At 42.7% G+C, this 24790-nt stretch overlaps 1 protein-coding gene across 1 annotated transcript in view; it reads right to left on the reverse strand.

Annotated features, from left to right (window-relative positions):
* ITGB8 (integrin subunit beta 8) overlaps positions 1–22628 on the reverse strand; it is a 70858-nt gene extending 48230 nt beyond the window's left edge. Inside the window, exons 1-2 of the mRNA XM_065399516.1 lie at positions 22502–22628; positions 1037–1122 (exon numbers count right to left, since the gene is read on the reverse strand). Of these exons, the coding sequence (XP_065255588.1) occupies positions 1037–1122; positions 22502–22628 (213 nt within the window). The remainder of the gene's footprint in view (positions 1–1036; positions 1123–22501) is intronic.
* Positions 22629–24790: the final 2162 nt, after the last annotated feature.

A 24790-nucleotide genomic window follows, 5' to 3' on the forward strand; every position in this document is an offset into this window, starting at 1 on the left:
TTGCATATACAAAATGGAAAGTTTAAAAATGATTTTGTAACAAAACAATATGGACAAATACGCAAAGATTGAATGTAATAATGTAGTATTTTAACTGACCCACCATTCAGCCTCTAAAATTATACTGGCATGAAGAAGAGAGAGAGAAACCCATTGGCTGCAATGTGAGCATAAAAATAAATGAATCCTTGTGAAGTCAGCAGATGACATCTTACACTATTACTAATTGCCTAAAGGTGCCCTTAAAAGTTTTTGTGAACTTCTAATTGCCAGTAAACAATCTTGCAAATGAAATAAAATAAAATAAAAACCTACAAATCACCCTTAACACTCTTCAGAGACATGAAAACTCATAACTGGGTATATACAAATTGAAATTAACTGGTTGTTTGTCAAAAACAGAAACCTCACTGTTTTCAATACAGTACTGATTTCAGAATAATTCAATTTATCACAAAAGCATGACAATCCCTGGCAAGTCACAAAACTGAAGGTTTCTTGTGTCAAAAATAGCAAAGCATCAGTTTTCCATCTGTGACAAAGGAAATGATGTCTGATGAAATCAAATTGACTCCAAGAAATTCAAAACCAAAACATTACTAGTAAAGTAACTTGCTGAAATGTAATAAGCACAGATATGAAAATGATTTGCTTCTGATATATAATGAGAGTGTTTAATACCAACTACTGATAAGTAATTTTGTATTGCTGAGGCCAAAAACTTTTGAACTCCCCAAAGTTACTTTTAGTCTGCCAATGCTGTCTATAAAGTAGATGGAAAACATAAAAAGGTTCACACTTTATTTAAAAATTACTGTAATTTTCCAGATAAAAAAAGTAACATTTTCTCTTTTGGCAACCAAATATATTTCACATGATTTCTCAGGTGCTGTCTCCAAGAATAAGTCTAAATAATTTTTCCCTGTTATTTCTCAATATCTTTCTTTTTCATATTCTGGAGTTCCTTCATCTGCATAAGTGTGTTAGAAGCAGCTAAAATAAATAAATACAACAATAAAACAAAGAAATAGCTCACCTCTTGAGAACACCATCCACACTCTGGGCCCAGGGCAAGACACATTGTGCACGTTAGTGTATTTGAAGTGGCACATCTGTTTTCTGCTGTAATGAAATATAAAAACAAACATTAGTGATTCATAATGGTATGTGGGAACTCTGTAAAATGCCTAATTTTAAACTCTGATTAAATAAACTACTGTTTAGCAGATTAAGACTGACGATAAAAAGTTTTTGAATAAGAGAAGAACAGGATAAAAGACAGGCAAGTAGAGAGAGGGCCGGCTCTAGGATTTTTGCCACCCCAAGCAAAAAAATGTTGGCCGCCCCCCCCCTTTTTTTTCGTGCCTCCCTGCACCCGGCCCCGCCCCAACTCCACCCCTTCCGAACCCCTTCCCCAAATCCCCAGCCCCGCCTCCTCCCCCAGGCGTGCCGCATTTCCCCCCCAATGCTTCCTGCGGGCCCCCCTGCGACCTTCCGCCCTAGCTCACCTCCGCTCCACCTGCTCCCCCGGGCACGCCGCCGCTCCACTTCTCCCCGCTCCCTCTCAGGCGAGGGAAGTAACAGGGGGTAGAGGAACCGCTCCCCGCTCCAGCTCACCTCCGCTCCACCACTGCCACCTCCCCTGAGCGCCCGCCGCTCGGCTTCTCCTCCCTCTCAGCCTTGCTGCGCGAAACAGCTGTTTTGCGCCCGGCAAGCCTGGGAGGGAGGGGGAGAAGTGGAGCGGCGGCGGCATGCTCAGGGGAGCAGGCGGAGGCGGAGTGGAGGCGAGCAGAGGCGGCGAGCTGGGGCGGCGGGGGCACTTTTTCCCCATGCCCCGGAGTCGACGCCTATGATGGCCGGCGCCAAAATGCCGCCCCTAGAAATGTGCCGCCCCAAGCACATGCTTGTTTTGCTGGTGCCTGGAGCCGGCCCTGAGTAGAGAGCACCTATACAAATATTAATGACTATATTCAGATACTGGAAATATTCTTCCCACCCATCATTACACTGCTTAGCATATCGCTTCATGCCTGTGTTTTTGGAGGGCATGGTTTCAACTCTTACTATTCTCAAACCTTTGATACAGTACATTGACAGTTTGCCTCTGAAAGGAGATCTATTCTTCTTGAGCCTGTCAATCAGCCCTCTCTGAGCATCAACATTAACAGACTCTTTCAGCATATTCAGTCTAAGGCTATGTCTACACTGTACTTTCATCGTTAAAAAACTTTTGTCGCTCAGGGGTGTGAAAAAAAGTTTTAATGACGAAAAGTGCCAGTGTGGACAGCGCTTCATTGGTGGAAAACACTCTCCTGCTGACAAAGCTACCACCCCTCATTAGGGGTGGGTTTATATTGTCATTAGGAGAGCTCTCTCCTGGCAGAAGAGAGTGGCTACACTGCATACCTTACAACAGCACGGCAGTAGCGGCACAGCCGCACCATTGTAAGGTATGCAGTGTAGACGTAGCCTAAGTGACTCTCACATCAGAGCGTATGTCTGTGGTAGCAGAGAGTCTTCCTGACAAGAGGCATTAGGAAAGTGTATTTTATGGCTCCTCTGTACTCAGTGAAGTATATTTAAATTGGAGTGCAGCAGACACAGTGATCAACACCACTGCCGGCAAATGTCACAATCAATTTGCACAGAAGCCAGCAGAGACTCTAAGGCTAAAATTTTGGAAGATAGCATTTTAGTTTCATATGGTCCAAATGTTAAAACTGTAATTTGTAATGGCAACAAAGTCAGTAAGTGCAAATGTAGTAAATTACAGCACATGGGATCCACCAGTACACTGCGCATAGTATAATACACAATCTTGCATCCATTATAACATGTGCATGCTGCTTTAAGAGACACTTGTTTTTCATTCAAGATTTTAACTTTGTATAAACCAGGGGTTTTCTAACTTTTCCATAGCACTGACCACACCTTAATAAAGATATTGTCTCACAGATCACCTCCTTCCCATTCATTATCATGCAAGCCAATTCCCCTTCCAGAACAAAATCCTTGTGACAGTTAAAACAGCTCACACTAAAAATAATATTGAGAAAGTATTTAATATTTTAGCTTCTTTTAATGTGATTTTAGTAGCTGGATTCAAGGAGGAGAACCAGCATTACACGATCAGCCAGCTCTCCGCAGGTAACCAGCAAGAGCTTCTTGCATAACTGATGCTTACTTGATGACAGCTTGGGAACTATTAGTATAAACAAAATAGATCAATGTCTAATAGAATATGACCTTAAGGTCCTACCCTGCTCACATTTTTAAGTTAGTGGCAAAACTCACAATGACTTAAATAGAAGCTTGATCTGCCTTCTATTTTATACAAGCTGTATCAAAAATATTTTATTATAAAATAATAATAGTAATAATAATAATAATAATGCAGAGAGAGAAATTAATACATATACGAAAGGGAGAAAATGTGTGCTATCAGATGACAGAGTACTGATGAACTGAAGAGATACAGGAACACAATTTTAGATGGCAAGAGATGCAGAGGAGAAGGTTCTTGCAGCAGAAGAGAAATTGCTTGAAGGGACAAAGAGGATGTCAGTGCTAGGTAAATGGGGGGAGCATCAAGGAAGGTAAAAAGAGCAAAAACTAGTCTATAAGGTGTACTTTAAAAAAAGAAACATGGTAAATTTGGACTAGACCTGAAATGAGTGCAAGGCAGGACAGTGTTGTTCTTTGTTACCATCAAACTTCTTTGCATTTGTGAGAAGATGGGCAGCAGCATTCTCCACGTGCTGAAATCTAGAGAGCTGGAACTTGGACGCCACAGAGAAGGTGGCACTACAAATTGAAAGGATTGGAGAAGACAGCACAGATGAGGAGTTCAGTCAAGGCAGTGCACTGGCAGGGATGTGAAGCTGGCGATAGACAGATCTGCAGGAATAAGAGGGCCCAGGACGATGCCAAGGTGTTGGAGGAGGAAATAGAGGGGATGGAGTTGCATTTGAGGATTTTCTTGCTCAAGAGAATCCCTTCTCTCGTCAATTCAATGTCTACAGAAGCAGAAATGAAGCCAGAAGTTTATTTGGTCATGACAGACAGTGAGAGGAACAGAGAGAAGTCATTAAAGGTACCAAAGGGTATAGAATGGCTGATCATCATCATAAGCGTGGCAACTAAAAGAAAAGGTAGGGAGAAGCTGGATAGAAGAGAAAAGAGGCTAAGACCTAAACCTTGATGGGATCCACTGAGATGCAGCCAGTTCTAGCAGAAGAGTTGTTTGACAGGTAAGAGCAGAAAGTTTACAGGTGGAAACCAGTAGGAGAAAGTGATCCACAATACTGAAGGCTGCACTAAGGCCAAGGAAAACCAGGAGGGAGAAAGTGCCTTCAGCAGAAATAAGGAGAAGGTTGTTCGTTACATGGAAAAGATCAATTCTACTGTTGCCATTTCCCTTAAGAGTTTTTAATATGGTGTATTGGCCTGTATGACTAAATAGACAAAAACTGGCCAAATTAATCCCTTGTAATCATTGTAATCAATGGAGTTAAACCAGAAATGAATTTGGTCCAGTGAATTTCTTATATTCATTTAAGAGAGTCCCCACTATAGATGTAGACTCCAATATGAATAATATAGGTAATTTACTTGCAGAGTTCTTGTATGTATTTCTTAAACATTTCCCAGAATGAAATGTTACTGTATGTGTAACATGACCACTCCCACACACACACCTGCCAGGAAGGATAATGAATGTCAATCATCAACAGGATGAGTGGACAGCATCAGGAAGCTGAATAGGCACAAAACTTCTTCCAGATTTTTTTATTAATGTTATTGTTGGTTATGAATATAGCTAGAGTGTATTTTGTTAGAAATAGCCAGGAGTGAAAACAGCAAGAAAGAGGAGAAGGCCCTAAAACTCCAGTTGGGCTTTTCTATGTGATAGTTAACACATGGAAGACTGTTAACAAATGAGATTAGAGATCTTTTTGCTGATGACTCCTCAGAAGTTCTGTTTTCCAATCAGAACTTCCAAATTAATGACTGGCAATTGAAAAGCTTGTTACCACTGGCTTAAAAGATTAATTCATTTGGAATGAGGAGGAGGGAAAACTTGAAACTGATTTATTGATACCCAAAATAGATTCTGGCTAGATCATTAATGTCGTTCCTAAATTTCTGTTTCAATATGATCTCTTATAACAGTTACATTTATGGACCTGTGTTCATTCCCAAAGTATTTATTATTTAGTTATAAGTCTATTCTAAAACTTTAAAATGAAAAGCTTATACTAAATCAGTTTAAAAAACATCTTATTCCAAAAAATAAGAAACAGTTTTATGAGTTGGCTCTGTAAAAAACGGAGAATTTTCCTGCCACTTCACCAACAACAGAGTCCAGATAAGACTGACTTACTATACAGCCAAAGTTAAGAGCAAGTTTCTATTGGCTTAGTTAGAACTGATTTATGCCAAAAGGTATTTTAAAAAAGAAGGGCCAAATTTTGGCTTGAGAACCACATAGGCATCTGCACATAATAAAAACTAAATGTAGCAGGTTAAACTGCATATATCCAGCTACACATACAAAGAAGAATTCCCCACACAAGTCATAATTATCACAGGTATTGAAGAAGTGAATGCACTGCTTTCTGGAGGGCACACTCTTAGAATGGCAAGCCAAAAACATAACCATCAACTTGTACCCTCTCAGATTGTTTAATAAATGAGTACATTGAGTTGAAGGTGAGAATGGGAATTTATGATCATGTAGCCTACATAACAGAGATTACAGAATTTCACCCAGTCACTCCTGTATCAAGACCAGAAACTTTCGGGGAACTAGAGTATAGCTTTTAGAAAGACATCCAATCTTGTTTGAAAGACTTAAATACACCAAATCCTTATCTGGGCCTCTCTGTAGTTACTATGGTCCATAATAGCCATTATGTGGCAACACTTTGGAAGAAGGCCACAGGTTTTTCCTGTGTCTGTAATGCAGTATATTAGAGTTGCCTTCACCCTTCTATCTTATTTGACAGGCCAGACAGCTTCATTCCCATAAGTAGGACAGCCAGCAACTGCCCCAGATAACAGACAGTTTCCTGGTTTATTTTGACTGAAAGTGCAGATGCACACTGAAAAAGTATTGCAAAAATGGCACGGAGCAGGAGGGTTTCCATTATGATTGTGTCTAACACTTCTTGCTTACTTTCCAAGTGGGAAAAAGGTTTGTTTTAATTGCCAATCCTGCAAACTCATCCTGGAATCTGAAAATCAACATGAGTTCTTTCCTGCTTGCATTCCACCATAAACAATATTGTACAGGGTAAATTAAGCTATCAGGATATGTCTACACTGCACACTAAGTCCAAGCCCTGACTCAGGTTTGAGCCCAAGCTCCCCTTTTGTCCACACACAAATCAATCTGACTTGGATCAGCAAGCACTCAGGACCTAGGACTCAGCTAGGGTTGTGGGTCATCATCTGAGTCCCACTATCACTTGGGTCCAAGCCCTGTTGTTCTGCAGTCTGGATGTAGCTAAAGTGACAGACCCAAGTCAGAAGGTGGACACATCAGCACAGCCACGAGACCAAGGTCCAGCAATTGTAAACCCAGGTTTACAATACAGTGTAGATGCTAAAGCACAGGTTTGGAAACATTTAGTCCAAAAGGCCGGGTTCCACAGACCCATGTTTACAAGACAGTGTAGACATACTGGCTGTTTCTAGGGAGCTGCACCTATGCCTTTAAATTAATTTCTGCTACACCCAATTTCCCAATAGAATAGCACAGGTGTAACAAAGGACAGAATTCCAGAGTAAAGGAACACCAACTTGAAAAAAAAAAATCACATTTCCTTATGAAAACCTGTGTATCTGCTCTTTTTACAAGTAATCCCTCAGATTACTAGAAAAGAAACATTAGAGAAAAACATTTTTCCTCTGTTTTTTCCCCCTGTACTTTGTGCAGTTGACAGTAATTTGAGTTTAGCCTGTTTCACTATTTTATTGATGGTCACTTGCATCACTCTCACACATTGCTCTGATGGGATCTCAGCTGCATGCTCCTCCACAGGATGTGAAAGAGGGTGCTTAGCAGCAAGAGCAGGAGAAAACCTGCAATTAAACTGAAGAGGTAGCAGGCAGATGCATGCAGAAAGAGAATGGTAATGGGGAGGAGAGCAGGATTGAACAGGTTTGGTATTGCTGCTCTTGGGCCCACCAAAGAGACTTTTGTCAACATGGTAAGGAAGTAAAATCCACTCCCATAACCATTAAGATTTATTTCCCCATTTAAAATGTCTAGACTTTTTTTTTTTAAATGGCTAATTTAAAAACTTCCTTATTTTAAGGAACACTGTCAACTTGAATGAAGTTTTCTGGCAGTTTCACTGAAAGAGATCAAACCGTAAGAGTTAAATGCACTCATCTAGATAAATACTGTGGAAAGCATCGCTAGCGAGCAAGACTGGGAGCTGGATTTGGATTCTAGTTCTAACTCTACCATGGTCTTGCTGTGTGCTGTTGGTAGGTCAGTTAACCTCTCTGTCTCTCATTTACTCCTACGTGGAAATAATAACCTTTACAAATCACTTTGAGATCTAGGAATAAAAAGCACTACCTGCACGTGCACAGTATAGACTGACACACAGTCAGGATTTTAAAAAACTAGGTACGTGAGATTCTAAGGCATGTGAGATCAATTTCTGAAGACTGTAAACTTTATTTTTAAATAAGCAGTTTCTAAGCCTTTATGGTCGCAAAGAAAATCTTCAGAAAGTTACGTGATGCAGCATTATTTCCATGAATCTTTGCTGCTCATAGGTTTGCAGGTCTCTGAGATGTACATTAGCAAGTCTAGAAGATTTAAAAAAAAAGAAATGTGGTGAATTTAGACTGGACCCTGACATATATGGCTCAGCTGTGCCTCCGTTGCTGCTACCCCTCCTACCATGGCAACACTGCTATTTATACTCATGCTAGTGCAATGAGACCTAGTGAGAGTATACCTACGTGAGACGGGGAATCACACCCCTAGCTCATAATATAGATCAGGGGTCGGCAACCTCTGGCACGCGGCTCGCCAGGGTAAGCACCCTGGCGGGCCGGGCCAGTTTGTTTACCTGCCGCGTCGGCAGGTTTGGCCGATCACGGCTCCCACTGGCCGCGGTTCGCTGTCCCAGGCCAATGGGGGCTGCGGGAAGCGGCGCGACCGAGGGATGTGCTGGCCGCGGCTTCCCGCCACCCCCATTGGCCTGGGATGGCAAACCGCCGCCAGTGGGAGCCGCGACCAGCCGAACCTGCCGATGCGGCAGGTAAACAAACTAGCCCGGCCCGCCAGGGTGCTTACCCTGGCGAGCCGCATGCCAGAGGTTGCCGACCCCTGGTATAGACGTCGCCAGAGAATTAAGGAAACCGGTCGCTAGTCATAACTAGTCATAAACCTGTGGGCAGCAGCAGTCAAACAGCAAAGACTCACCTCAGTTTCATGCTGCATGGGAAATCTATGAGCAACAGAGGCAGTCATAGGAATTATTAACTGGGAAGATCAACCAAGAAGACAGAAGTTAGGGGAAGAGTAACCAAGATCTCTTTCCATCCCTCCTTGTAGCCAGAGGGCTCTGGGGTAGAGGTAGAGCGGTGGAGACTTCTGCCAACACAGCATCCAAGAGGCTGTGAAGGAAAGAGAGGAGACAGGAAGTTGGGGATGGAGGGACTGGAGCAAGTTTATCAGAAATATACTACCCTAAGGCAGAGAAAGAGAGATGGAACCACCAAGTGGTGCCGATAGAGGGCACCCTCCCCCTCTCTAGCAGAAGGGCGATGACATGGAGCTGACCTTCATAAGGATGCTGCCTCTGGACCTAGCCTTAGCCTTCATATCTTCCTCTGTCCAACAGGTTTAATCCTACAGCTAGTAGGTGCCTGGAATATTTTTCAAGTCATCCTTGAAGTTGGTGAATATCCCCATCATTCATTTTTAGCCCTTTTTCTCTCACTGTATTTTCTTGTGGAGCTGTCTGCCTTTAGACAAGATGGCTACAATTCCTTGGTGTGATGCATGCCTGTAAACACTGAGTCAAAGAATATTCTGTTTCTGAAGCCATCTTATTCTGAATCTGTCTCTCACAAATAAAGTGTACACAGTAATTTAAGATGATCATATTGTTTGGAAATACTCATCCCACAGCCATTAGCTGCTGTGTCCTAAGTTTGATGGATTTACTCAAGTTGCTTTGCACCAAAGTGATGGTATAAAGTACCAAGAAAGCTGTCTTAACTGCATCCTTGAGGATTACCCTTGTGTAAAGGGGACCTCAGGATGCATAGAGCTGGCCTACAGCTACAAGAAAACACCCTTGGCTCCTGCTCTAGGGGCATTCCTGGAAGGAAACGTGGATGTGGGTGTCTTTATGCCCTGATCTCCAGATGGTGGAATGGTCCTTTGCAGCTGCACATAATTTAGAGCAGACTGAACTCTACTCTGTGTTGCACTGGGAACCAGGAGCCAATATCTCAGCTACAACGAAGTTCCCTCACTAGCCTAATATCTATGAGCAGCACTTCCATTAGTACCTCATCAACATAGAAATAACAGTAGGCCCTTTCCATGTAGTCTAGAATAATATGGGGAAATACATGTTTTAGAATCACATACACATGTAAAAACCACTATTTATACAAAAAGTAAAATTCATATCAGACAGGCTAAACCCCATCCTTCAGGGACTCTGTGTTCAGTGGCAATATTTAGCCTTTTGAAGATATAGTCTGTTTGTGAGGCTATTTTAATGTTTTTATTAACTTTTGGAATACAGAAAGAAAAAGGAAAAACAGTGCTTGGTAATTTTTCAATGGAATTTTGTAATCTTAAAATATGGTAAATGATTAACATGAATCTCGGGGAGTATGGTAAATAACATTTCAGGAAAAGAGTTTCAGGTGTGAAACTTTTTTGGTTTGGTTTTGCACCCTCTGAACTTAGAATAGTTAATTAAGAAATATCCTCTTCAATTTGTGGTACACAAAGCAATAGACAGTGCCTGCAATCGATGAATTGCCTAAGCATAAATTCAGAAAGATCAGCTAAGGTACAGAGCTTTTGTAAGTGTATGGCTTAAAATTATTGAATACACTACTACATCTTATAACACAATACTGTATGGTCGGTTCCTTTTATTGTTCTGTGAAGTTATGAGTTCAGGATTTGTGCTTTTGTTGCAGCAATTTCTGACCTCGAACACACCTAAGAGCAGGCAGTTCCTGTGTTCTATTTTATTTTTTTAGAATCCTCTTCTCAATAAAGTCAATTAGGAGGTTTGTCATTGCTTTCAAAAGGGAGAAGGATCACACTCCTGAATGCATGACTTGACAAGTAAGCGAAGGAACAGATTACAGAATTATTTTTTTTTAATTGTATTTATTGCTAATGTTGAGGCCAAGATTTAAAAACAAAAGCAAAAAAAAAAAAAACCAAAACCCTAAGTTGTGCGCACAAACTATGCAGACTCATACACCCATTGTAATCGTATGTGCAAACACATTTTTATATGCAATTTTCCTGTTGTGCTTGCAAATTTCATTTGTTCATTCCTATGTTTTGCAGGTAAGTTTAAAGAACAGGAGTACTTGTGGCACCTTAGAGACTAAAATTTATTTGATCATAAGCTTTCGTGGGCTACAGCCCACTTCATCGGATGCATAGACTGGAACATACAGCAAGAAGATATTTATACATACAGATTTCAGAGTAGCAGCCGTGTTAGTCTGTATCCGCAAAAATAACAGGAGTACTTGTGGCACCTTAGAGACTAACAAATTTATTAGAGCATAAGCTTTCGTGGGCTACAACCCACTTCTTCTGCGCGGACCCCACCCGTTTACCTCTTAACGGTTTCACGCCCTCTTGAACTCTCTCTTCAAAGTTCTTTTCAACTTTCCCTTACGGTACTTGTTGACTATCGGTCTCGTGCCAGTATTTAGCCTTAGATGGAGTTTACCACCAGCTTTGGGCTGCATTCCCAAGCAACCCGACTCCAAGAAGACCCGGTCCCGGCGCGCCGGGGGCCGCTACCGGCCTCACACCGTCCACGGGCTGTGCCTCGATCAGAAGGACTTGGGCCCCCGAGAGCGGCACCGGGGAGTGGGTCTTCTGTACGCCACATTTCCCGCGCCCCACCGCGGGACGGGGATTCGTCTTTATGCATCCGAAGAAGTGGGTTGTAGCCCACGAAAGCTTATGCTCTAATAAATTTGTTAGTCTCTAAGGTGCCACAAGTACTCCTGTTATTTATACATACAGAGAACATGGAAAGGTGGAAGTAGCCATACCAACTGTAAGAGGCCAATCAATTTAGATGAGCTATCATCAGCAGGAGAAAAGAAAAAAAAAAAACTTTGAAGTGATAATTGAGATGACCCATAGAAGGTGTGAGGATACTTAACATGGGGAAATAGATTCAATTAGTGTAATGACCCAACCATTAGGTATCCAATGGGGGAAAACAGACAATACATTGCTAGACTTTAAACAGTTAATTAGTGTTTTAATGTTTCAAAACCATTCCACAGCACTTCCAAGGCAAAATGAAAATTTACAGTTGTTTAGATTGGAAGAGCACACTTAGTTATGTCATGAGCTTTGTTTTAGCTAAAGATATTCGGTGTCATTCTTGCCAAACTTTAAATCCCTGATAGACTTCATATTTCCTGGGGGGTGGAGGAGTGTGGGGGTCTCTGTACAAGCACAGTGGATCCTATGTTTTCCCTGAAACTTACTAAGCTCTCCATTAGGGGTCATGGAGTGACAAGGAATTCCCATCCCACAGAAATGTGCTTTTGTCACAAAACTGCAAAACCTATCAGTCTGAAAAGCTGAAAATGGGAATGAAACCAGGTGTCAAGTACAGCAGAAATGTACATGACTCACCCCAGTTCACCAGCACAGATATCTGTATACTGGAGGGATTCACTCTGGGAGAGGGGACCTGCTTGGTTGAATCAGCTACTCCTCTAGGTGCCCTCACTCGACCCAGCTACACCCATTTTTGCAATGGCACTGGCCAGCCACCACAAAAATGGACAAAATTATCCTGAATTTTCAAGTAGTGCCAGAATATACTGAAGGGGGAGGGAGGGAGGGAAGAGGCACTGTTCTTAGTAGGATAACTGCTATGAATTTTAGAGACAGTGAGAAATCCTTGGGCCCTACCAGTGCTACCACCTCTGCAACAAGAAGTTTGCTGCAGCTTAATCAAATCTTTAAGGAACCCACCCCACCCCAATGCAGCTACCCAATCCCAGCCCTCAGGGCTGGCTCCAGGCACCAGCGCAGCAAGCAGGTGTGGGGCGGCCAACAGAAAGGGGCAGTACGTCCTGCTCTTCAGTGGCAATTCGGCGGCAGGTCCCTCAGTCTCTCTCGGAGGGAAGGACCTGCCGCCGAATTGCCGCTGAAGAATGAAGCCAATCGTGGCTTTTTTTTTTTTCTCCCTGCTTGGGGCGGCAAAAACACTGGAGCCGGCCCTACCAGCCTTGCCTAGAGATGGTGTTGGACTCCACCCTAACTCTGAGCTGGAAGGGATGTTTGGGAGCCATTGACAACACAGAGAGCCCCATCCCAGCTTAGTGGAAGAAGAGGGTAGGTTCCCAAATAACTGAAAGTCTAGGTAAGACTTCTGTCAGTTGACATCTGAAACAGAACAGAGTACAGGCAAAAGTAACCCCTTCCCTATACTGATTGGGGTTACTACTGCCCTAACATGGCAGTAATCATGGCTGCCATAACCTGGTAAGGGAGGAACCAAGATTTGTGGAGGACTACTGCTTGAGAGGAGAATGGGAGTTCACTCCTTCACCCCAATGGCTCTACAAATCCCAATGGATTCCTTGTACCAGGTCCCAAAGCCCTCGATATTGCCTGACTGATACATGCCATGGTGAGGGGCTGTTGTACCTTTCATTATTGTGTGAAGCAAAGTCAGGCTGTTGTTTTACATTTGCCCTCATCTATTTTCAAATCTGTCCTTTTCCCAGTACTACTGTAAAATATACAGCTATTAAAATTACTGGGCACAAATTAAACCATGAGCCTCCATTTAGGCTTGATAATCAATAAATAACTGAAGAACCATCTATTGTACTGGCTATTATAATACACATGTTTTAGTCCAACAGGAAATTGTTTATGATTTGCTTTAACAGTGTGGAAGAGAGAGAGAGAGAGAAGGAAGAACTATTTATTACCTGAGCTGAGCTTTCCTGAAATCCTTTTTTGTTCTACAGTGACCTTAAACTAACATAGTTTGTCCTCTGTACTAGCCCAGCGTGTCCTTTTTAAGTATTACAATACTATTCCCATTATCAATATAGACAAGTATTTAAAATGTGTATGCTGGTTTCAAGTCAACAAGATCATCTTTTACATATTCCCTTGGACAAAAGTGAGCAAAAAGGTAATAACATTTTCATTCCAGTGAACAAGCTTTACAGTTTGAGTTCTGGTGTTCTCTCATCAGGTCATTTGTGCTAGTCCAGCACAATGTACTGTAATTGTTCATTGTTAAATAATTTTATTTCTGAAGTTGCCAAGATGATAGAAAATGTAAAATAATTTATAAAAGAAACAAATTACAGCAACTAAAAGAAGTTTATTCCACTAGTATTACCAAAAACACTAACCATTCTTATGGAAAATGAACATAAAAACATAAGAAGTATTTCTCTCATAGCACCATCTACCATATGTCCGTGCTAGAGTACTTATATATTTTATTGATGTACCAGAATCAGGCAGAAAACACACATATCCTGATGGACAACAGCAGGCAATGCAGTGGGCTAGATTCAAAGATGTTGTGGGAGAGAGGATCTTGTTTTTAAGGCACTAGATGTACTTAATTCCTGGCTCTGTCACAGATTTCCTATGCAAATTGCAGTGTTAGTTCCCCATGTAATACTTTCCCCACCTAAGAGGAGGTGGGAGGCAGTATCGCTCAGTTACAACAGTGATAGGAAAGAAAGAGAAATACTAGTAAATAGGTGTGATTCAGAGTATTTTACATATGGAGTCCAAAGGTTTTAAATTAAAATAAGGGGTGGCATACTTTAAAATTTACAGTTTTCTGTTCGTTGCTTTTCTGCTAACTCTGCTCTTTCAACACCTCAGCATACAACGTCTATTCACCTTTTAACTTGTCCCATTGTGCACGTACATACATACACAATTTACTACAGAAGCGAGATGTGCTATATATCACTTATCAGTAATGAGTGGATCTTTCAGCATAAAGAAAGTTATAGCAACCAAGTTACAAAGACCTGAAAATGGGGTGTGATGGTGCACCCCATAAGGCTTCCTGGAAATAGTCTTATGAATGTATATATACACGGCATAACTGGAATATGTTTTATGCTACATATGCCATGTAACATATCTCTGTAAAGGTTATGATCTACTGAATCTATTCATCCTATTTGTATGCATATGTCATTTTGTATTCAAAGTTATGAATATTGGCTGTGTACTTGCTTGATTTCTAAGTAGCCTTAGTAAAGTATTTGGTCAGCTTCTTGAGAAAGGAATGTGCAAATTAAGTGCCCAATCAAGAAACACTTAAAGGACAATGAATCTTGGAAAGCTCCAATCCATATAAGAAGTCTACCTGAGGACATTCAGGGTAGCATGTAAACAATGGTTGCTGCCTGTAAAAACTGAGTCATGCATGGACATGTGACTCGCCCATGTGACTCCAAAACTCCATCTTGGAGCTGGACTTTGCATAGGAGAGAGGAAGGGGTCTCCATCCACAAGAGAAAGTCTATTTAAACCCCTGGGAGACTCCTCTATTTGGTCTTCAGCTGGCTCAAGAGATAGCCTCTCCATCCCCAAGGATACCTGAAAGAAACTGGAACAAAGGACAGTAACTACAGGGGGTGTGAGTGATTGCTGGACCCAGACTGTAAAAGGAATCTTACTGGAACACCACTCAGGGTGAGATTTTGTCTGTATTCAGTTTTCTTACTGTATTAGACTCAGACTTGCATGTTTTATTTTATTTTACTTAGTAATTCACTTTGTTCTGTCTGTTACTACTTGGAACCACTTAAATTCGGCTTTCTGTATTTAATAAAATCACTTTTTACTTATTAATTAACCCAGAGTATGTACTAATACCTGGGGAGGGGGGGCAAACAGCTGTGCATATCTCTCCATCAGTATTATAGAGGGCGAACAATGTATAAGTTTACCCTGTATAAGTTTTATACAAGGTAAAAATGGATTTATTTGGGGTTTGGACCCCATTGGGAGTTGGGAATCTGAGTGTTAAAGCTAGGAACACTTCTTAAGTTGCTTTCAGTTAAGTCTGCAGCTTTGGGGCACGTGGGTCATACCCTGGGTCTGTGTTGGAGCAGACTGGCGTGTCTGGCTCAACAAAACAGGGTGCTGGAGTCCCAAGCTGGCAGGGAAAGCAGGGGCAGAAGTAGTCTTGGCACATCAGTTGGCAGTTCCCAAGGAGGTTTCTGTGATCCAACCCGTCACATGGGGTTTATTAAAAACTCATTCTGTATTTTCACACCAGGGTCCCAGATTTGATTCCTAGTTCTGATCTTTACTTTACCAAAACAAATAGCTGCCAACAGCCTTCATCTCCTTAGGATACAGGTATCTTAAGTCATTCAACAGTGATCCCCTCAGCCAATTAAGCAACAATTCTGTTGTGTAGACAGGAATATAGGCACCACAAATGGACGCGGTCTGAAGGGAAATCAGTCAAATGGCTGGAAGGAAGGTGGCCATAACATGGGGTTTTGAGGACAAAATATAAAGCAAAAGGGGGACAGAGATATGGAGGACCTTCAGCGATTGGAGGGAATGTTAAGAGGAGACTCCTCCTCCTCTTCATGAACAGAAAATGGAACATACTGGTACTTATTTTAATTACACTTGTACTAAAGCATAACATGCAGCTATACTTATACAAAAGGTACAAAAGCAATGTGCCAAAAACTTCAGGTATTTTAAAGCTTTGAGTCCAATCCTGCAAGGCAATGAGCATCCTTACTCCCAAAGAAAGCAAGGGGAATAGGAAGTACTTTGAAAATTTGAAAAATCCAACCCTTAGAAGTAACACCCTATTGCCTGCAGCAAGGCCATATTCCTTACCTGAGCCACTAATTAAAGAAAATTAAAGAGGAGGGAAAACTGCACAGTCTCTAGAATTTTTTAATAGTTATAAATTATTCTTACTAGTAATAGGCAAAAGTAATGAGTAATAGCAGGCAGAAATTACTTCAGACCCATAACAATGAAGCAATGGAAAACGCAGAAACCTATGAAGAGAATGCTCAATTATCAACTTTGCAAATACTTGAACTTAGGCAAACATAGAAGTTGTTTCTTGGCAGCTTGCTGGTGCTGTAAATTCCTATCCTCCTGAAACGCTTATATTTTGCTCAAGGGGTTATTCTTATTCTGCCACCAGAACAAGAGAGAATCCTGAATGGCTGGCAAGGAGTTTACTTTTCTTCCCGAAAGGTTCCATTACAATGGACAGTACACTAATTCATTAGAGCTGTTCTTCCCTCTCAAAAGACCACACAAAATAGCCAAGTCCGTTTATACTAACAATCAACTTCAATACTGAACTGCCAGAAATGGAATGATTTTAATTAATAACATTCAAGCAGCTTAGAACAGAATAATAAGGCATATTCTATTTTGTTCATCATAACTGATGCCTGTTCTAAGCAGATGGGAAGGAGGCATTGAGTCTTTTAATTAGGCTGGAGAGAAATCGGAAGTTAGGACAAGAGCTTTGACTTTAGAGTTGGCTGGGAAGGGAGATATATAATTTGGAATGGAGACTCTTAGATGCTAGAAGTTTGATAAGAGTCCAGTTAAAAAAAAATCACTTTTCCCTCCAGTATTTTATTTTCAAAGCATTAGGCTTGATAAGCCAGGTTTACATCAAAGCATCTGGACTACCAGCCTCCAGTACAAGCACAGGGTATTTTCCATACATGGGGCTTCTGATTTTAGGTTTTAACCAAAAAACACTGATAAAAAAAATGATAAAACACCCTCAAAATAAATAAATAAATAAATAACCCACGCTGAAATTGGTGTTTATCCAATAAACAACAGAAATATACCAGAAATAGTTACTCAGGCTGTGCTGATTTCACCCCTTTCCAGTGCAGTTTGTTTATTCAGGTGCTACCTAGTCTCCCTGGCTTTCATCTAAGGGGTTGTCTACACAGAGGATGTGATTTCCAAAGCACATTAACCTGTCATGCATAAATTCATCCCTGTAGACCTTGCTGGTGCACACTAAAGGTTCCCTAGTGTGCTTTAACATAATGTGTTACAGTACAGCAATACAGTATAGTACATGTATATACCAAGGGAAAGTCCCCAGAACACCCCAGTTTGTGGACACCTTCACAGAACTCAAAAATTGCTAAAATATACCCCCTCCCCAATTAAATTAACTCGCCCCCCAAACCAGAAGCCATACCCATATAACACTATTAAGCATATTATATGGCTTTGGGTCTTTAAAGTTTGTACAAGTGCTTTGGAGATAAGATATACAATGGTCACAATATTTATATAAATTATTTGATCTTAAATACTAGTGTAGAGCAGCTTTTAAGGTGTATATCCATCATGCAAAAATATCCCATGTTTGTGACCTCAGTTATTTTTCTGCATTGTGGGTTTAACATTTGTGAGCCTAGTTTAGTGCTCAAGAAAGGAAATAAGTCTCCATTCACTATAATGGAGTTAGAATCAACTATGCTAATGATTAATTTGGCCTCGTGACTGTAGTCTCAAAAAATGCTAGCAGCCATTAAATAAGAAATATTTTCAAGCTTACGCAATCTAATTATACTGTCATATGCTTCCTCCCTCAAAGAGTGCTCAATATCTGATAATTAGCATATTAATGGGGATTATTCACATTTTGATTTTTAAGTTTTAAATTTCTATTGTTTGTTTCTTTATATTTTGTTATATTTGTGCTTATTTCTGGTACTGATGTGTTTTCATCTTCAGGAGTCGTCTTTGTGAAGGGTGTTCCTAATATTCTTATCTTAATTCCTCTCTTTAGGGATTTGTTTGTAAAATATTTCAAGCATTCAAGCCCTTTGTTAATTCAAAGGCAGATTATAATATTCATAGATTCCATGTGTTAGTCACCTTTGTTGAATGGCTGAGCAGGTCAGGGTTTATTTGATGCAGATTTTCTTAATTCTGTTAAACATTCTGATAAAGAGCACACTGCAACATTTTACTCGTGCTCTGGAGAGGATGTTTGACCTGGATTCTATTTTAATGACAAGAGCCATCCATTTCAGATCCATTGATTGGTAGAGTATGATTGTCATTTCTAACAGAGGCCATGGGACTGCAGCTCAACCTTTTTGCAGCTATTACTCCAGTCCAGCCTAAGGACCAGAAAAACAACCACTGTCCCTTGGAAACCTGTAAGGGTATTCCTGGCCAGTGCAATCCACAGCATCCATTTAATGCTCCCTTCCACAATGGCATGTTAGTTACATGCAGCTAATCTCAGTGGTGCATAAGGAGTACAGAGGGCCCCCTTCAATAGACACACAGCTTACACCCTACCCCATTCCAGAACAAATCAATTATAAGGCTTCTGTAGTGTGGAGCGCTGTGCATGGGCCCTCCTCAAAGGTGCTAGTTTCCTTCATCATGGACAAGCAACAGAAAGAACATAGAAACTAAGAGAGTGCATTAGCAGCCCATGTGAAGTGGGTATCCTGAAATTGAAACAGTTTCAGCAATTCATGCCTTTCGTAAAAGGTATTTATCAGGCATAGTAGAAGGGAAATCATGAATAGGTGAGCAGAAAAAACAGAAGAACTACATGCCCTAGAGCACGGGTCAGAAACCTTTCAGAAGTCGTGTGCCGAGTCTTCATTTATTCACTCTAATTTAAGGTTTCGCATGCCAGTAATACATTTTAACGTTTTTTGAAGGTCTCTTTCTATAAGTCTATAACATATAACTAAACTATTGTTGTATGTAAAGTAAATAAGGTTTTTAAAATGTTTAAGAAGCTTCATTTAAAAATAAATTAAAATGCAGAGCCCCCTGGACTGGTGGCCAGGACCTGGGCAGTCTGAGTGCCACTGAAAATCAGCTCGCGTGCCGCCTTTGACACGCGTGCCATAGGTTGCCTACCCCTGTCCTAGAGTATTTTTTTTCTCACTTAGGCTTGTTTCCCGGAGGAGGGTCAAGTCTCTTTCAGAAGAGGATCACCCAAGCAGGCTGAAGAAAAATGAAAAAAGGATTTTTCTTCTTGTTGGATTGTTTTCATTTAAGACTCAGGAAAAGCAGAGCTGTTTGAATATTGAGAATTCTATACAATACAGCTTTCACTGAGTCCTCAATGGAAATGAGCCAGCAAGAAAAAGAAATCAACAGGCAGGTCTATCCACATGCTTAAAATAACTACCAAAATACACTATTTGCTTCATTTTTTTTCTTGAGGGACTCCTCCTTTTAAAATATATTTCCTTCATGGGGGGCTTGAATAGTTTTCTCTATACCTTAGAGAAGTAACACAATAATGAAGTAGGAAACATTCGGTGCTAGAACAAACAGACATGAGAATGAGATGTGATAAAACTGGCAAAACACCAAAGGAGCAGGAGAGAGAGAACACTTGACCATTATATTTGGAGTTAGAAATCATTCTATTGGGATGGACCAATAAACATCTGTCCATGCTATGATCAAAGGATCTTCCACTCTCTTACCCCTCCCAACCAGCCCTTCCACATGAAACTTGAAATAAAGAGAATATAAACTCCAACGATCAAAAGTTTTGTCAACCCTGGATGCTGCAGCGGCAGCCATGGAACTGTTACGTGGGTGCTCCAAACTTCTGGCTCCAAATTATAGAGATAAAGATTCCACACCATCCAACACTTGCATGGGAAGTCAGGGTAAAGCCTACTTACTTAAGGTTAACACAGGGATCATAATCTAGGTATTTCTAAGGCTCCCACCAAGACCAAAGTATATGAATTCCAACAAATGAGCCACTGCTGGGATTTAAACCCGCAATCTCTTGTTAATCTTTACCAACTATTCCTCAGAATTTAGCTCTTTGAAAAGTTTCATATATGTACTTAACTGACAAACTGTAGAATTATTGTTCTATATAGTTTGTCAACAAGATGAGTTAACTGATCCTGTGTCTCTATAGAAGTCAATAGCATTAGCTAGCTGATTAACATGGCCCAGTATAGCAATGTCTTGTATTTACCTTTTATTCTGTTCAGTGGTCTACTCAATTAAGAGGTATTTGTTTTTTAGTATTTTATAAGCCCAGGATCAGTGTAAATTGCTACTTGGCAAATTTCATTTGGCAAAAGTTTCATTCTCGTGTCAGGTATTTGTTTTATTTGGCTTAACAGAACTGCAATTTCCTTTGGTAAAAATTTCTGAACAAGAGATCCTTTGTCAGTGGCAGGAAAACTAATCTTTTATCTGAGCTTAGAGGACATTTAGTGAGACGTGCAATTTTGCAGTATTTTCTCAGATTTTATTTTGTGCTCCAACCTTAATCCAAATGAAGGATCAAATTCAACCTTCATTTACACACCCATGCAACTCCCCATGTCACAGACTTCCATGGGTATAAGTGAAGGTAGAATTTGGTGCTATTTTTAATGCAACTGTTAAGTAGAATTACAAGCAATAGTTAAATAGAATAAAATAGTATATTTTTTTCAATAATACATGACAAATATGTCAACAAGAATGAGTGAAATTCTGTGTTTTAAATTATATATCTCTATGCAAGCATGTTTCTTTTTCTCTTTCGCAGGTGCAATACAGCAAATACACCGGTCTGGATTGTCGCCTCCATACACCAGCTCTGCAAACAGACAAAAGCCACAAACCAGATGATCTCCTCACAGGGAATACCCCCATTGGAATAGGGCTGTATGGAAGCAAGAAAAATGATCTTCTACCACACCTGACATAGGGGCATACCAGGGAGGTAGCAAAGAGGCATGGCTGCTCCAATTATTCTTACTGCTGGATGTCTCCATAGGGAGCTGTTGCAGCACAGTGAGAGTTAGAGCAGGGATGCAAAGAATTAAATAGTGCAAAGATGCCTTAGTCACCCTAGCCACTCCCTCAGACCCAGCCTATGTTGAACTCAGCTCAATCATAAGTCAAAACATCAGGGCCAACATGCTCATTCATATTGTGTAGAGGATACCAAATACGGGATGTCATTGTTTCATAAGAAACTTCATATTAAACTTTTTCTCGTTGACGTTCAGTTTGGTTCATTTTTAATTAAAAAAACAAAGCCAAAAACAAAAAAACAAAAAAACAAAAAACACACCATGAAAGTTAACTGAAGTTATCCCATTGTTATGTCATTTAATAGTACTGAGCAAATCTTATTGAGTTAGATATTAGCTTGTTACATATTCAACAATTAATTAAGGCTAAGATGCTGTTTCCATCAGCATATGGAAATTCCATATGATTATAATTTGGACATTTTAATTAACTCCAGGCTGAAACTTGGCATATAATTTTAATACATAAGAGTACATTTTAGTGTACAAAATTACTAAAATTGGTTAAACGCTTTTCTAGTGCAGGAGGTTAAAAAGGGGGGGGGGATTTAATTTCATGAATAAATTGCTTTATGACTTTAGAGCCATTTGCATGCCTGGCCCTCAGTCTGCATGCAGGACCCCTATTGAAGTAAATGGAACTTCTGCATATCAGTGCCCCATAGCCTGCACTTTTGGGCTAATGCTTGTTTGTAATACCACCTGTATAAAGTGTGTAAGGAATTTAAGTTCTCTCTCAACATTAATGTCCCTTTTTCTTTCTTTTTTTGAGGGGTTAGTGGGGAAGTATGACGGGAGGAAACAATCACCCTTTACTTTGATCAGATCCTGGCCCAGCACTGGGCTGAACAGTATTGATGAAACAGTTAATGTTTGCATTCTGACTATAAACGGTACCTTTGCTCCATCATTTAGCGCTACAATGACCTGCATTATCCATACTGAAAACAGCACATAGGAATAACACACTGAAAGTGCAAACAGAGGGTGGCACCATAAAACTCGTTATGGGAGTTTCTCTCTCCCCTTAACCTTATGGCTGATCCCATGGCAACGTTGCTCCTCCTGCAGTTTTCTATAGAAAGTCGATTCAACGTCAGGGACAGAAATTGGGTAAAATGGGCCAGATGCACCTGGCCTCAACGGAGGAGCCCGTTCCAAAGGCACACGGGGAAGGATCCTGCAGAATTAACTTATCTGTGTTTCAATCTACAACCCTCCAACTGTCAAGTGCAAGTTTCCCAAGACTTATGGCTCCTGCTGGCAGTTTCTATTAGCCAGGCGCCACTTTCTCCAAACCGTCCCGGCAGCTGCTCACCTGCACTTGGGCGCCCCATTCAACCCACTCACGAGAGTGCAAAAAACCGACCCAAAACAAAGCCCGGCAACTTACGGCGCTGGCACAGCCCCGGCACAGCTGCGAGCACACGGGCTGCCCGCAGCATGGGGCCAGGCCCTCGTTGGCATTTCTGCAGAGAGACGATTCCAGCAGTAAGAAAAGCCAGGAGTGGGATCCACATAATGCGAAGCAGACGGCACCTCTCCCTGTCCTGGCGGCCAAGTCTCGGCTGAGCGGCTCGCTCGCTCTCAGCCCCGCCGCGGGCTCGGGCGGCTGCGGAGGAGGAGGAGAAGCAGGAGGAGGGGCGCACCCTTCGCAGGTAGGAGGCAGGGCAGGGGCAGCGTGCGGCGCCGCATGTCAGGGCGAGCGTAGGGACCCCCGAGCCCAGCGCAAAGCCCCTTGGCGGCAGCAGGAGCCAGGTCCTTTCCGTGCAGGGACGGCGGGCGCCTCCATCCGCCCCCAGCCCGGCTCACAAAGGGCTTTTGTCTCCCTCTGCCCGGCGGCGGGGGAGGCACTTGGCAAAGCCCCAGAAGCAAGGCGTTAAGCTGCCCCCCGACTCACTGCACCACCCTCGCTCGGGGCCCGGCCCGCCAGGTGGGCTCTGCCGGGGCAGGGTCGGTGGCCCCGGGCTGCCCCTCCCCGGGAGCGGAGAAGGCTCCACGCGCGGGGGCTGCCGTTTCCCCTGCCGGCGTGCGCGGCTCGCGGGGTCCCGCGTTGCTAGGAGACCACCAGCCGCAGGGCAGGCTCCAAGCCCGTCCGGGTATGGGGCGCTGAGCTCCGGCTGCGGCGCGCGGGGCGGGGCGAGGCAGCAAGTCTCCGCCCCCCGCCCGCTCCCTTTGTTGCGCTGAGCTGCAGAATCCCGGCGCCCCCCCAGCTCCGTCTTCGGCGGTGCTGCCTTCAGTGCCTCGCTCCAGCGGGGCCGAGCGGGCGCCTGCCTTGGCACGGCGTCCCTAGTCTTCCGGAGCCTCGCCCCCTGCTCCTCCAGCCCCTCCATCCCTCGGCCATTGCATCCCCGGGACCCACCCCCCGACTCCCATGCACCCCCACCATCCGGAGTCCTCCACCCCCCTGCACCTCCGCGCCACGGCACCTCCCCCTTCAGCCCCCCCGCACCCGTCCCCACCACGGCACCTCCTCCCCTCGCCCCACGGCACCTCCCCCTTCAGCCCCGCACCCGTCCCCCTGCATCCCCTCCCCCCCACCCCCGGCCCCACTTTGGCGCTCCCACCCCGGCCCCCCTCCCCTCGCCCCCCTCCGGCACTTCCTCCCCTAGCCCCTTGGCCCCCTGCTCCCATGCACCCTCCATCCGGAATCCTCCATCCCTCTGCACCTCCTCCCCTCGCCCCCCCGCCTTGCACCCGTCCCATGAGTGTGAGGAGCTGCAGTTGTCTCTGCAACCCCAGGATCCTCCTAGCCTCCGGTCTGTACAAAAATGGGAAGATGGCAGTACATCAGCTAGCCCCTGCATGGTAGGGCAGATCTGGCAGCAGTGGGTACCATATTCACTGTAAGGTATCCCACCTATATGAAGCATGAAGCCTGACCAGGGTATTTGTGCTGAATGTTGGCATCTACCCTTGTACACACACACTCTCTCTGTCACCCCCACACCCACACCCACCTCTTTTGGATAATATGTTTGCTCCCATATCTCACCACATGTGCTGCCCAGTTGTAACTCCCAGCTCTCCACCATTTGATTGCCCAGCTCCCTTTTCTCCTAGGATTAGGGTGACCAGACAGCAAGTATGAAAAGTCAGGCCAGAGGTGGGGGGTAATAGATGTCCATATAAGAAAAAGTCCCGAATATCGGGACTGTCCCTATAAAATCGGGACATCTGGTCATCCTGCCTAGGATGCCTTGTCCCCATTGGGAATGCCTGTGACCCTATGGGAATACCCTGGTCCTCTTCCATGCCACTCTGTGTTGGTTCTCTTTTAATACTTATTTTACTCTACCCCTCAGATCAGGTAAAAACAAAAATATCTTAGTTTGTAACCCCTCCTTTATCTCCTCCTGTCACCCCTCTCAGGCAGTCTTCTAGTCTGGGTTTCCGCCCCCTCAGGCAAAGTAGAAGTGTTGAAAGGTTAACACTACTCCTGAGTGAGTTAGTAAGTGAGTGGAAAGTACCTTGCTTTCAAGCAAAAGCTAGGAAACTCCCTCCCTGTCCCCAGGTGCATTCTGTCACTTGTACCTATCACAATAACATCTCAAATCTGCTTAAGAAAATTTAATATTCAGTTTATTAAATCATTTATTTTGGGGCTTAGTTTTCAAAAGATTACAAGTTGCTTTGTTTACATCTGAGAGGACCAGGATTTGTGCATCTAATCAGCCACATT

Source organism: Emys orbicularis, chromosome 2 (genome assembly GCF_028017835.1).
Source record: "Emys orbicularis isolate rEmyOrb1 chromosome 2, rEmyOrb1.hap1, whole genome shotgun sequence".
NCBI classification, from domain to species: domain Eukaryota; kingdom Metazoa; phylum Chordata; order Testudines; family Emydidae; genus Emys; species Emys orbicularis.